Source organism: Odontesthes bonariensis, chromosome 2 (assembly GCF_027942865.1).
Source record: "Odontesthes bonariensis isolate fOdoBon6 chromosome 2, fOdoBon6.hap1, whole genome shotgun sequence".
Classification (NCBI taxonomy): domain Eukaryota; kingdom Metazoa; phylum Chordata; class Actinopteri; order Atheriniformes; family Atherinopsidae; genus Odontesthes; species Odontesthes bonariensis.
Genome location: NC_134507.1, coordinates 234,061 through 247,872, shown reverse-complemented (window position 1 = coordinate 247,872; position 13,812 = coordinate 234,061). Strand labels below are relative to the sequence as shown.

Below are 13,812 nucleotides of genomic sequence, written 5' to 3'. Positions count from 1 at the left end.
GGGTCGGTTCTGATTTGGACCTTGAGCTCACCTGGCAGACGGTTCTTCCTGTGATTAACTTCCTGTTCCCCTTCAAAATAAAAGCATCTAAACTGCACCACCTGAGCCTCGGGTGTTTCCGTCTATCGTTCCAGTTTTTAATTTGACCTCTCAGATCAACACCTGCGATGATGATGTCATCATTACGATCATTTAAGGATGAAAGTGAAGAACTCGTATCGATCTGAAACTCGCCTGCAGACCCAACCAGACTGTTCAGGGAGGTGTTCAAATTGGCTTTGTTAATAATAATAATATATTTTATCTATAAAGCACTTTACATCAATTTAATGACCATTTGATTTGTTCTTAGACATTATAAGTGCATATTAAATAGTCTCTGTACTTAGCTCTCTGTCTGTTTTTAAATCCCATCTTAAAACACATCTCTTATCCTTGGCTTTTGACACGATGTGAGATGTTGAATGTGAAATTACTATTTTTAGTGTTATTATTGTTTTAAATTATATGGCTGTTTTATGCCTTTTAATTTATTCTTGTATTTTATTCTTTTAATTTCTTTATTTTTATTTTTTGTACAGCCCTTTGGTCAACTGAGGTTGTTGTAAAGTGCTTTATAAATAAAAATTGGATTGGATTGGATACTTTTCCACTATGCAGACGATATATGACCTTAAATGATCCAGGCATAGTGAGACAGAGAACATGGCGGAGCATGTTGAACCTGCTCATGTCCAATCATACTCGGTCGAGTGTAAGTCCAACCTATGTGAAATGAGTCATAAATACGAAATGTACCCGGAAATCGGGGCTCGGGCTGACGGATTTCCTGCGAGAGCCCAGCGCTGTTATACTTCACGTGTGACCACCAATAAACACTTTATTTAACTTGAGATTCCTCCGGCTTGTTCTTGAGCTTCCAATGAAAGAATCGAGCTAACAGTTTGGTGCCGTGACCCGGATTGGCTGACTCTGAGACTGTCTGAGGGAGGACTGCCGGAGATGATCGAAGGGAAACCCTTTTTTCAGACAATTCGAGGCGCCCGAACATGAAGTGAGCAGAAAACCTCTCGTATGAATATATGTGAAATTCCTGCACATTGGTCATGCTAAATTAAGTTTTCTCTGATCATTAAAAATCAAAGTATAAGGGGCAGTCCGTGGCGTAGTGGGTACAGCAGACGCCCCATGTACAGAGGCTATAGTTCTCCTGCAGCTGGTCCCGGTTCGAATCCCGCATCGGACGGCTCTTTGCTGCATGTTGTTCCCCCTCTCTCTGCTTCCTGTCTCTGTTCCTTGTCCTATATAATAAAGGCATAAAAAGCCCCAAAAAATTATTTACAAAAAAAATCAAAGTATAAATTTACTGTCTGTTTGTTTTATTGAATGGTCACACGTAAAGTATAAACACAGAGGCTGGGTTCGAAACCGCCTACTACATACTACATACTTGCAAACGGCATACTCATCGATCAGACAGCATGCAGAGCGTTTACACACAGTGCACTTCACTCCTGCCCGAGCCGAAATCAGCCAGCCTGAAAAGCTGATTTCGCTTAAGATATAAACTCTGTAAATATATAACTTTAGCAACATTTGAAACATTTTCAGACGAGAAAGTAGTCATTTAGACCCCCAACGTGTTGAAAATCTGACAAAATACCGGCTATTTACAATTTTGTTCCCACAAATTCGGCGCTACTAAAGCTAGCCGCTGTGAGCAACGCACTTCCGGTTATGCCGTTTTGACTGCTCTCGTCCCGTTAACGGAATTTGACCGTTCAAATGGCGATGGGCGACGTCACGTTACGTTGCATCTTGGGTAGTTTGAGTGTGACAAGTAACCTCATGATGAATACTCAACATTTCGGCGAATCTAGTATGCATCTAGTGTACATCCGGGAACTTAAAAAAGTATGACTAGTAGGAAAAGTAGGCGGTTTCGAACACAGCCATAGTCTCACATAGGGAAAGTGTCCAGATCATTTAATTCGAAGAAATAAAACACAAAATAAATTCATCTTATAAGTGAATATCCCGTCAGGGGCTGTCTTCTAAATTGAGAGGTTTCTGTTCCTAGCATCATGATCAATACTCCTGATATAGAAAGTTTAGCTAAAGCATTGAAATTATTTTCTACATATAATTTGTTTATAATATAATTCCTTGTAAGAAATGTGCTAATTTGCAGAGTTCTGATCAGTTGAGTGAGGAAGGTCTTAACCAGACTAGGAAAGAGTTTCTGTTCTGATAAAATCATGCCAAAAGGGGGGAATTGTTAAAATTGGCTTTGTTCTTAGACATTATAGGCATATTAGTCTCTGTACTTTTCCACTATGCACACGATATACGTTTACGTTCTTCAGCTGTTGAACTGATGTTCTGCTGGGGCTAACTGAGCCCTGAGCGAGGTCTGCCAGGCTCTGCAGGGAGGAAGACGATGAAGATTTTTATTTATTGTTTATATATACAATCAATCAATCAATACATCAGGACCAATAAAAATGTACAAACAGGTGACGAAGACCGTTACGCAGAGCTGGGAGTCCATGTTTGTTTGGTCCAGCTGCTCACTGGGCCCTCACTGGGCCCCCCAGCAGAACCCCCAGGCTCCTCACTGGGCCCTCACTGGGCCCCCCAGCAGAACCCCCAGGCTCCTCACTGGGCCCTCACTGGGCCCCCCAGCAGAACCCCCAGGCTCCTCACGGTGCCATTCAGCATCAGTTCTGGAACGTCTCGGGCCACCCGCTGCATGGGGGCAACGTTGGGTCCGTCAAGAGAGTCCAGCAGCCCTGAAAAACAAAAGATCTGCTGTCAGGTTCTGGGTCTGGTTCTGGTTCTGGTTCTGGTATAGTGAGAGTCCACAGTATCAGGAGAGTAAATCTCAGAACAAGTTCCTGAAGGTTGTTCTCTGTACTTTGTTCTGGCAGGATGGTCTCTGAGGTTCTGGTCAGTTCTGATTTGTTGTCCTAATTTCTGGTTCTGGTTCTGTCGCGTATCAGGTTCTGATGTGGTTCCACCTGTGTTTCATTTAGTTTAGATTCTGGTCTGTGGTTGTACCTGCTACCTTTGGTTCATTTGCTGTCTGGTTCTGTGTTAGGGTACAGGGTTCTGGAAGAGGTCTTCAGCCTGAAGGATAGTCCGATCAATCAGAACGCTTAACCTGAGTGAGGATGTCATGCTGAATTAAACTGATTCCACCTGAACAGGACCCCGTGTTTGTGTTCTGCAGTTCAGACTTTTATGAGCGATGTTCCCTCTGAGCTGCTCACACATTCTCAGCGCACAAGAAAATCTATGCAGCACATAAAATAAAATTCCCTATAAATGTATTAATTAATATCTAATACAAGACCTAATCTAATCTAATATAATTAATTAGAACAATAATGTGTTTTTCTGTACCATTTTTCAATGTAACGCAGTGAGTGACAGGTGTTCAGCCAATGATACGATACGGTTTACTTACGCTATGCAGCCAATCATAGCATTGATAGTGCTTTCATATGTGCCCTGCCCATACGCGCCGTGCAGGTTAGCTAGCTAACAACAGTGCAGGTTAGCTAGCTAATAACAGTGCGGCGGAGTTAGGAGTTAAGAGACCCCTTATCATGGCGAAACGAACGGGCAGCGCCAGCGACAAATCCACTCACCAAGCCAAAGTAAAAAAGAAATACGGTTCTTTTAGGATGGAACGGCTGTCTGGGTATGTGCAAACAGAAGAACAAGCGGTGAAACTGGGCGAGATTTCTTCTTTTTCGAGTGAGAAAGGCCTACTCTGCAAAACATGCAAAACGACTCTTCCCATGGCCAAAGCACGACTCTTCCCATGGCCAAAGCACGACTCTTCCCATGGCCAAAGCACGACTCTTCCCATGGCCAAAGCACGACTCTTCCCATGGCCAAAGGAAGACTCTTCCCATGGCCAAAGCACGACTCTTCCCATGGCCAAAGCACGACTCTTCCCATGGCCAAAGGACGACTCTTCCCATGGCCAAAGCACGACTCTTCCCATGGCCAAAGGAAGACTCTTCCCATGGCCAAAGCACGACTCTTCCCATGGCCAAAGGAAGACTCTTCCCATGGCCAAAGCACGACTCTTCCCATGGCCAAAGGAAGACTCTTCCCATGGTCAAAGCACGACTCTTCCCATGGCCAAAGCACGACTCTTCCCATGGCCAAAGCACGACTCTTCCCATGGCCAAAGGAAGACTCTTCCCATGGCCAAAGCACGACTCTTCCCATGGCCAAAGGAAGACTCTTCCCATGGCCAAAGCACGACTCTTCCCATGGCCAAAGCACGACTCTTCCCATGGCCAAAGCACGACTCTTCCCATGGCCAAAGCACGACTCTTCCCATGGCCAAAGGACGACTCTTCCCATGGCCAAAGGACGACTCTTCCAATGGCCAAAGGACGACTCTTCCCATGGCCAAAGGACGACTCTTCCCATGGCCAAAGGACGACTCTTCCCATGGCCAAAGGACGACTCTTCCCATGGCCAAAGGACGACTCTTCCCATGGCCAAAGGACGACTCTTCCCATGGCCAAAGCACGACTCTTCCCATGGCCAAAGGACGACTCTTCCCATGGCCAAAGGACGACTCTTCCCATGGCCAAAGGACGACTCTTCCCATGGCCAAAGGACGACTCTTCCCATGGCCAAAGGACGACTCTTCCCATGGCCAAAGCACGACTCTTCCCATGGCCAAAGGAAGACTCTTCCCATGGTCAAAGCACGACTCTTCCCATGGCCAAAGCACGACTCTTCCCATGGCCAAAGCACGACTCTTCCCATGGCCAAAGCACGACTCTTCCCATGGCCAAAGCACGACTCTTCCCATGGCCAAAGCACGACTCTTCCCATGGCCAAAGCACGACTCTTCCCATGGCCAAAGGAAGACTCTTCCCATGGCCAAAGCACGACTCTTCCCATGGCCAAAGGAAGACTCTTCCCATGGCCAAAGCACGACTCTTCCCATGGCCAAAGCACGACTCTTCCCATGGCCAAAGGACGACTCTTCCCATGGCCAAAGGACGACTCTTCCCATGGCCAAAGGACGACTCTTCCCATGGCCAAAGCACGACTCTTCCCATGGCCAAAGCACGACTCTTCCCATGGCCAAAGCACGACTCTTCCCATGGCCAAAGCACGACTCTTCCCATGGCCAAAGCACGACTCTTCCCATGGCCAAAGCACGACTCTTCCCATGGCCAAAGGAAGACTCTTCCAATGGCCAAAGGACGATTTAGGGAGCTTGTGTGTATGCCCAGACACATGAAAAATTAGAGGGAACATTGGTTACGAGGCGTCTGTACTCAGGTTCTGGTTCTGAGGTTCTGGCTCAGTTCAAAGGCTCTGAGATTCTTTCTGGATTCTGGCTCTGGCTCTGGCTCAGTTCTGGTTCTGGTTCTGACCTTCCAGGATCCGGTGGTAGCTGAAGTGCAGGTACAGCAGGAAGCTCATGTGCAATAGCGACAGGGTCCCGCAGAGCAGCAGGCGGGGGGTCTGACCCACGGTCCGGGACAGCAGGGCCGCCACCTGAGGGGCAGAAACCGGCTCAGTCATACAGGAAGTGACACGGCGCAGGGCCTGATGGGAAATGTGGTCCTACCATGCGCAGCGTGGACAGTCCTCCAAGCAGCAACCACAGCCCGTAGAACAGGAAGTGGAAGTGGATGTTGTAGGTGACCAGGAGGACCACGCAGTGCCCAAACAGTCCGTAGCCCTGGCAACAAGAAACAGGAAATTATGTCAAACATTACGCTGCGACACGAGCACAGGGCGCAGTACCGGCACTCACCAGCAGGGAGAGCATCTGCAGCATGGTGATCTGAGCGTTGACCAGGTACGCCAGGAAGTAGATGAAGGAGGAGACGCCGAGCCAGTAACCGAAGCAGGTGCCGATGGCGGTGCCCATCAGGGTGCCCTCCCTCTGCGGCACAGACACAGAGGTCACATGGTCACATGGTCAGAACAGTTCACTGCAACTGGGATTTATCGGGTAGTGTGTGTGTTCTTACGATGACGGTCCCGGATGTCTTCATGCCGTGCAGCAGGATGGCCACCAGGGTGAAGACCAGCATCAGGGGGCCGTACAGCTCTCCGGCGATCTTCTGCCAAACAGGAGGTTGAGGTTAAAATCCAATCATCTGCAGCTCTGACGGGTACAAGAGTGAGATCTGAATTCTGGTTCTGGAATAACGTCAGAAGACTCAGAGGTAACCGAACACCGGATTGGGACTGAACCGAACAGAACCCGACCCCACAGGAAGCTGCTGAGTTCAGATAAAACCAGAACCAGCAGTCGGACCCAAACCCAGGGTTCCTACAGGTTTCTTCAAGTCAAATTTAAGTCTTTTTAAGACCTTTTTAAGACCATTTATAAAAAAAAATAATACCCATTTCACGGCCTATTTCACAGACCTACCGGCAAAGAAAAACTTTTTTTTTTTTTTTTTTTTTAATTTGTTCATTTATTTCTCAAACAGAGAGAACTATAAATAATGAAAATCAACTAAAAAATTTGTCGTTTCGTTGAGGCTCTCATCGAACATAAGAACGAACGGTGATTTGTTTACCTTGAACACCAGTTCCTCTCTAATATACACAGCTAAACCAAACTTGGCTATGTACGCCGTTTTGTCGGGACCACGAGTAATTGTGGCTGCGATGTCGGAATCGGGGAACATGCATTTAAACAACTCTGAAATACCCCCGTTTCCATTATATGAATGGTGTTTGGCGATTGTGTTAGGAGTCCACAACACCTCTGCTTTCATGGTTGGTGTGGACCCAAAAGCTGTTCGCAGATCTACTCTAGTTGCGGTGACGGTCGTAACTGGAGGGGCTGTACTAGCAGTTGGCTGGTTAACGTTATCTGCTAGCTCAGATACATTAATAGCTAACTGGCTAGCGTTGGCCGGTTGAAACACCCCGGCGATGGAAGGAGTTTGATCCTTCGCTTCAATATTATTCATTTGCTTGGAGGACTTGGCGTGAGACTCTAAAGCCTTCAAGCCCATGGTACCAAGCTGAATCCTCTTTTTGCACACTGTGCAAAAAGCCTCGTATACATTATTGTCCACTGGTTTTAACCAGTGACAAAATGATTCTTTCTCGCGCCACGCTTCATTACATTTACATTTCCCCATAATCCCAGCAGGAAATGGGAAGCAGATGTTAAAAAACAACATAACGGCGTAAGTTAAACTTTCTTGTTTTCTGCTGAGATTTGCCTTGATTTTTCACGCTTCTGCTTGGCTTGTTGCTGTGGTCTGTGTCAGTGCTGTAGCAATGTGATCGGACCCGGAGAAGTTACTGCACAAATTTTAAGACCCAGATATCAAAACTCAAGACTTTTTCAAGTCTTTTTAAGGTATTATTTCCAAATTCATAAATTCAATGCTTTTAAGACTGTTTAAGACCCCGCGGGAACCCTGCAAACCAAGGATCACATGATGTTTAACCCTCAGAGTTCATGATGACGCCAGTTCTGTTTGGTACGACCCGTCGGTTCTTTTAACTTTCACCTCAGAAATCCCGGGTCACATGACCCCCAGATGAGCTGGTCTCAGCGTGTCGGTGTGCAGGTGAGCGGTGCGTACCTGGGGGAAGTTGATCATGCGGACGGGTATGAGGGACTCCATCAGCCTGTGGGCAGACAGAGAGGTCAGCGCCGGCTCGGCAGGAAGCAGCTGACAAGAACAGGAAGTGGGTGTCCTACCTGCTGCGCACCTGAACCGGCTCCACGTCGAAGTACGGCCGCAGGATGTCGATGTTGGCGTACAGGTTGAAGGCTCTGGACGCCTGCCGCTTCCCGGCCTGCCACACCTGAAGAAGAAAGCGGGGAAACGCTTCAGAACACCACTCTCAGAGCAGACTCCGCCTCCTCGGCGTGGTAATGGCAGAGTGGTGTAAAAAGAGAGTGGCGACACTCCCACAGATGTCTATAGGAACAAAGGAATGCGGAAGTCACATGGGTCACCGAGACGCCAATAGTTCCAAACGAGGGACGCAGCTCCGTTAACCTCAATTGCTCGTCAAGAACAATTACCGGTAAGTTAATAAAATAACAGCATTTTAAACGTGTTTTACACTTTTAAGCATTAACTATCAGAAGTATACTCTTAGACATCGTTATTTTTACATTTGGTTAGCATGAAATATTGATGTTGATGTTAAAAATGGAATGGATTTAGGGACCTAACTGAAAGCTTGGTAACGGAGGCTAACGTGAGGTAATTAACGTGATCATTTCACTAAAGTCTGTTAACTTTTTATTGTCAGGTAACATTATGTAAAGTTGTTTTGATTGTTAGGTTTTAAAACATTACGCAAATACTATATAGGCCTATAGTAATAATAACGTTGATAAAATACATCGTCGGTGAAGTGATCTATGCACATTATGGGTCAATATTTACCGAAAATTAGCGTCGTAAATGTTAAAGTTGTCAGTTTTTTTGTGCTCAGTCCCGCTAAAACCCGTTCAGACTGACTGACAGACTGAGTGAGGCAGAACTACGCGGCCTCTGATTGGTCCACTGACCTCGTCGGCCACCTGGCGGCCCAGCTGGCCCTTCAGTCCCTTCATCCCCAGGAACTCGCCGTCCTCGGTGTCCTCGGCGGCGGCGGCGGCCTCGGCGGTCACCTCCTCCTCCTCCTTCAGCCTCTGGTGCATCTCGCCCACGTCCTCAAAGCTGGAGCCCGACGTGTCGTCCATGTTCTCCATGTCGATGACGGCCGACCCGCCCTGAGCACCACACAGACCACGCCCATCAGCCAATCACAGGACACACAGACCACGCCCATCAGCCAATCACAGGACACACAGACCACGCCCATCAGCCAATCACAGGACACACAGACCACGCCCATCAGCCAATCACAGGACACACAGACCACGCCCATCAGCCAATCACAGGACACACAGACCACGCCCATCAGCCAATCACAGGACACACAGACCACGCCCATCAGCCAATCACAGGACACACAGACGGGATGTTCCAGCTGTCAATCAGCTGATGGCCTCATGACTGATTAATGACAAACGGACCAGAACCAGAACTGGAACCAGCTAACCAGTGTTAGTTAACCGGTCAGTTAACCGGTCAGTCAGCAGGTCAGCAGGATGGTAACAGTGTTAGTTAACCGGTCAGTTAGCAGGTCAGCAGGATGGTAACAGTGTTAGTTAACCGGTCAGTTAGCAGGTCAGCAGGATGGTAACAGTGTTAGTTAACCGGTCAGTTAGCAGGTCAGCAGGATGGTAACAGTGTTAGTTAACTGGTCAGTTAGCAGGATGATAACAGTGTCAGTTAGCAGGATGGTAACAGCGTTCGTTAACCGGTCAGTTAGAAGGATGGTAACAGTGTTACTTAACCGGTCAGTTAGCAGGATGGTAACAGGGTTAGTTAGCAGGATGGTAACAGTGTTAGTTAACCGGTCAGTTAGCAGGATGGTAACAGGGTTAGTTAGCAGGATGGTAACAGTGTTAGTTAACCGGTCAGTTAGAAGGATGGTAACAGTGTTACTTAACCGGTCAGTTAGCAGGATGGTAACAGGGTTAGTTAGCAGGATGGTAACAGTGTTAGTTAACCGGTCAGTTAGAAGGATGGTAACAGTGTTACTTAACCGGTCAGTTAGCAGGATGGTAACAGGGTTAGTTAGCAGGATGGTAACAGTGTTAGTTAACCGGTCAGTTAGAAGGATGGTAACAGTGTTACTTAACCGGTCAGTTAGCAGGATGGTAACAGGGTTAGTTAGCAGGATGGTAACAGTGTTAGTTAACCGGTCAGTTAGAAGGATGGTAACAGTGTTACTTAACCGGTCAGTTAGCAGGATGGTAACAGGGTTAGTTAGCAGGATGGTAACAGCGTTCGTTAACTGGTCAGTTAGCAGGATGATAACAGTGTCAGTTAGCAGGATGGTAACAGTGTTACTTAACCGGTCAGTTAGCAGGATGGTAACAGTGTCAGTTAGCAGGATGGTAACAGTGTTAGTTAACCAGTCAGTTAGAAGGATGGTAACAGTGTTACTTAACCGGTCAGTTAGCAGGATGGTAACAGTGTCAGTTAGCAGGATGGTAACAGTGTTAGTTAACCGGTCAGTTAGCGGGTCAGCAGGATGGTAACAGTGTTAGTTAACTGGTCAGTTAGCAGGATGATAACAGTGTCAGTTAGCAGGATGGTAACAGTGTTAGTTAACCGGTCAGTCAGCAGGTCAGCAGGATGGTAACAGTGTTAGTTAACCGGTCAGTTAGCAGGTCAGCAGGATGGTAACAGTGTTAGTTAACTGGTCAGTTAGCAGGATGATAACAGTGTCAGTTAGCAGGATGGTAACAGTGTTAGTTAACCGGTCAGTTAGCAGGTCAGCAGGATGGTAACAGTGTTAGTTAACCGGTCAGTTAGCAGGTCAGCAGGATGGTAACAGTGTTAGTTAACTGGTCAGTTAGCAGGATGATAACAGTGTCAGTTAGCAGGATGGTAACAGTGTTAGTTAACCAGTCAGTTAGAAGGATGGTAACAGTGTTACTTAACCGGTCAGTTAGCAGGATGATAACAGTGTCAGTTAGCAGGATGGTAACAGTGTTAGTTAACCAGTCAGTTAGAAGGATGGTAACAGTGTTACTTAACCGGTCAGTTAGCAGGATGGTAACAGGGTTAGTTAGCAGGATGGTAACAGTGTTCGTTAACTGGTCAGTTAGCAGGATGGTAACAGTGTCAGTTAGCAGGATGGTAACAGTGTTAGTTAACCAGTCAGTTAGAAGGATGGTAACAGTGTTACTTAACCGGTCAGTTAGCAGGATGGTAACAGGGTTAGTTAACTGGTCAGTTAGCAGGATGGTAACAGTGTTAGTTAACCGGTCAGTTAGCAGGATGGTAACAGTGTCAGTTAGCAGGATGATAACAGTGTCAGTTAGCAGGATGGTAACAGTGTCAGTTAGCAGGATGGTAACAGTGTCAGTTAGCAGGATGGTAACAGGGTTAGTTAGCAGGCTGGTAACAGTGTTAGTTAACTGGTCAGTTGGCAGGATGGTAACAGTGTTAGTTAACTGGTCAGTTAGCAGGATGGTATCAGTGTCAGTTAGCAGGATGGTAACAGTGTTAGTTAACTGGTCAGTTAGCAGGATGGTAACAGGGTTAGTTAGCAGGATGGTAACAGTGTTAGTTAGCAGGATGGTAACAGTGTTAGTTAACTGGTCAGTTAGCAGGATGGTAACAGTGTTAGTTAGCAGGATGGTAACAGTGTTAGTTAACTGGTCAGTTAGCAGGATGGTAACAGGGTTAGTTAGCAGGATGGTATCAGTGTCAGTTAGCAGGATGGTAACAGTGTTAGTTAACTGGTCAGTTAGCAGGATGGTAACAGGGTTAGTTAGCAGGATGGTAACAGTGTTAGTTAGCAGGATGGTAACAGTGTTAGTTAACTGGTCAGTTGGCAGGATGGTAACAGTGTTAGTTAACTGGTCAGTTAACAGGATGGTAACAGGGTTAGTTAACTGGTCAGTTAGCAGGATGGTATCAGTGTCAGTTAGCAGGATGGTAACAGTGTTAGTTAACTGGTCAGTTGGCAGGATGGTAACAGTGTTAGTTAACTGGTCAGTTGGCAGGATGGTAACAGGGTTAGTTAACTGGTCAGTTGGCAGGATGGTAACAGGGTTAGTTAACTGGTCAGTTAGCAGGATGGTATCAGTGTCAGTTAGCAGGATGGTAACAGTGTTAGTTAACTGGTCAGTTGGCAGGATGGTAACAGTGTCAGTTAACTGGTCAGTTAGCAGGATGGTAACAGGGTTAGTTAGTAAGATGATAACAGGGTTAGTTAGCAACATGGTAACAGGGTTAGTTAGTAAGATGATAACAGGGTTAGTTAGCAGCAGGTTAGCTCACCTGGATCAGGTTATCGTCGAAGCTTCCCCATGGTTCCGCGTTCCTGCTCCCGGGGCCCGCGGACATTTTCCCCTTCTGGTTCTGGAGGTTCTGGAGGTTCTGAAGGTTCTGAAGGTTTGGTTCCGCTCACTGACGGATGGACCTTAACCTTAAACACGATCCGCTCCGCTCCGATGTTTTCGTTTCCGCAGACGACATTACAGACGGCTGACTCCGCCTCCTTAACTGACGTCATACACTGAGCCAACGTGGAGGTTGAACATATCGCGAGAGTTCAGGGGAGCCATTTAAACGAAAGGCTGTAAATATAAACAAAGTGAAAAGAGAGACCCATCAGAACTGAGTTCCTGTCAAAGCCCAGAAATCTTTTTCTATTCTCAGAAGTCAGAAACAAATCGGAGTTATTTTTTAAAAAACACAGAAATAAGGTTTAAGGTTTAGTTTTTCCCTTCAGAATCTGAACAGTTTGACACCAGAAAGCCTTTTCCTGAACACTGTTCTGGGCAGATCCTTCCAGAACATATATAATATAATATCTATATATATAGATATTATATATATATAATATCTGAGCACCAACAGAACCTGAGAAATCAGAGTTTTCTGTGTTTTTATGCCTGATGTCATGTGAGAAGATTTAGCCTTTTTATCATCTGTTCTTCTTTACATTTCATCTTTGCATTTCCTCAAGTTGACATTTGTTGTGGCACAAACAACGTGCAGCAGCACGTTAACAGTGAAAAGTGAGGCAGACAAAGTATAAAATAACTCCGGGATAGAAATGTTTCCTGTTGAGACCTGAACTGGGAGGGGAACCTGATATCCTGGAGCCCATAAAACAGCCCCGAATCTGCTGGTCCAAAACCTGGCACCGGGTCAGTTCTGACAGATAAACAGCACTGATCCAATCTGGAGTTTAATCTTCACTGAGAGCTGATGAAAAGTTGTTTCTGTCTACATGTCTCAGAAGAACCTGCAGAACCGAGGCTCTGCACATGGGAACCCATCATCAGGGTTCATCAGGGGAGGAGCCGTTCTGCTTGACTCTGAGAGGAAGACATCATTAAAACCTCTGGGTCAGCTGATGATAGTTTGTGTTTTCCAATTATACCCAAAGAAAACAGAAGTGGACCCAGTATTGAACCCTGAGATCCACCACGTCCACACCTTCTGACTCGTTTCAGAAGAACCTGATGTGGTCCAAAGGTCCACCAGGCCGTGGCGTCTTTGGTGGTTCTGAGTGGTTACCAGTGACAAAAACTACTTTAAATCAGATTCGTTTATTTTCTTTTTTCACACACTGCAACGTTTATTATTACCTGTTTAATTCTGGATCATTTGAACTTTGGTTTCAGTGTTTCAAGCTGCAGGATTGTTTATGTTCATGCATTTGGCCGACGCTTTCATCCAAAGCAGCTTACACTGGTAGGGTTAGGGGTCTTACCTCAGGACCCCTAACACAGGTAGCACCTTTCATGCAGGGAATTTAAACTTGGGTCGACCACATGAAAGGTGGCATCTTACCACCACACTTTCCAGTCACATATCCATTGTCACAGAATAGAATAGAAATAGAATAGAAAATTACTTTATTCATCCCCCAATGGGGGAAATTCAAATTAGTCAAGTAGCTCAACATTTTTTTTTAAATATTTACAATGATTGTATTAACAACAACAATAATAATACCATTTCTAGTAAAAAATACTACTACTAACTAATAATAATAATAAATTACTAAATAAATAAAAAATAAAATAAAAATAAAAATCAATCAATCAAATCAAATCAAATTTATTTATAGAGCACATTTCATGTACAAACAATTCAAAGTGCTTCACATAAAATATAAATTTGAGGAGAACTCAGCAGTCACTGTTAAAAAGCCTTATGGCTGTGGGAACAAAACAGAACTCTGTGATTT

General features: G+C 45.8%; 1 protein-coding gene across 2 annotated transcripts; it reads right to left on the bottom strand.

Moving 5' to 3' along the window:
• Positions 1 to 2,436: 2,436 nt before the first annotated feature.
• On the bottom strand, positions 2,437 to 12,103 carry yipf3 (Yip1 domain family, member 3). 2 transcript variants are annotated; one of them, XM_075473322.1, is made up of 9 exons: positions 11,889 to 12,103; positions 8,552 to 8,755; positions 7,727 to 7,833; positions 7,608 to 7,653; positions 6,024 to 6,116; positions 5,804 to 5,935; positions 5,615 to 5,728; positions 5,418 to 5,541; positions 2,437 to 2,792 (listed from the first exon to the last, which is right to left on the bottom strand). In XM_075473322.1, the coding sequence occupies exons 1-9, from the start codon at positions 11,952 to 11,954 to the stop codon at positions 2,659 to 2,661; spliced, it is 1,020 nt and encodes a 339-aa protein (XP_075329437.1). In that variant the 5' UTR covers positions 11,955 to 12,103; the 3' UTR covers positions 2,437 to 2,658. The 2 variants fall into 2 exon arrangements, with proteins under 2 accessions (XP_075329437.1, XP_075329446.1); XM_075473331.1 differs by having other exon boundaries at positions 6,024 to 6,113.
• Positions 12,104 to 13,812: the final 1,709 nt, after the last annotated feature.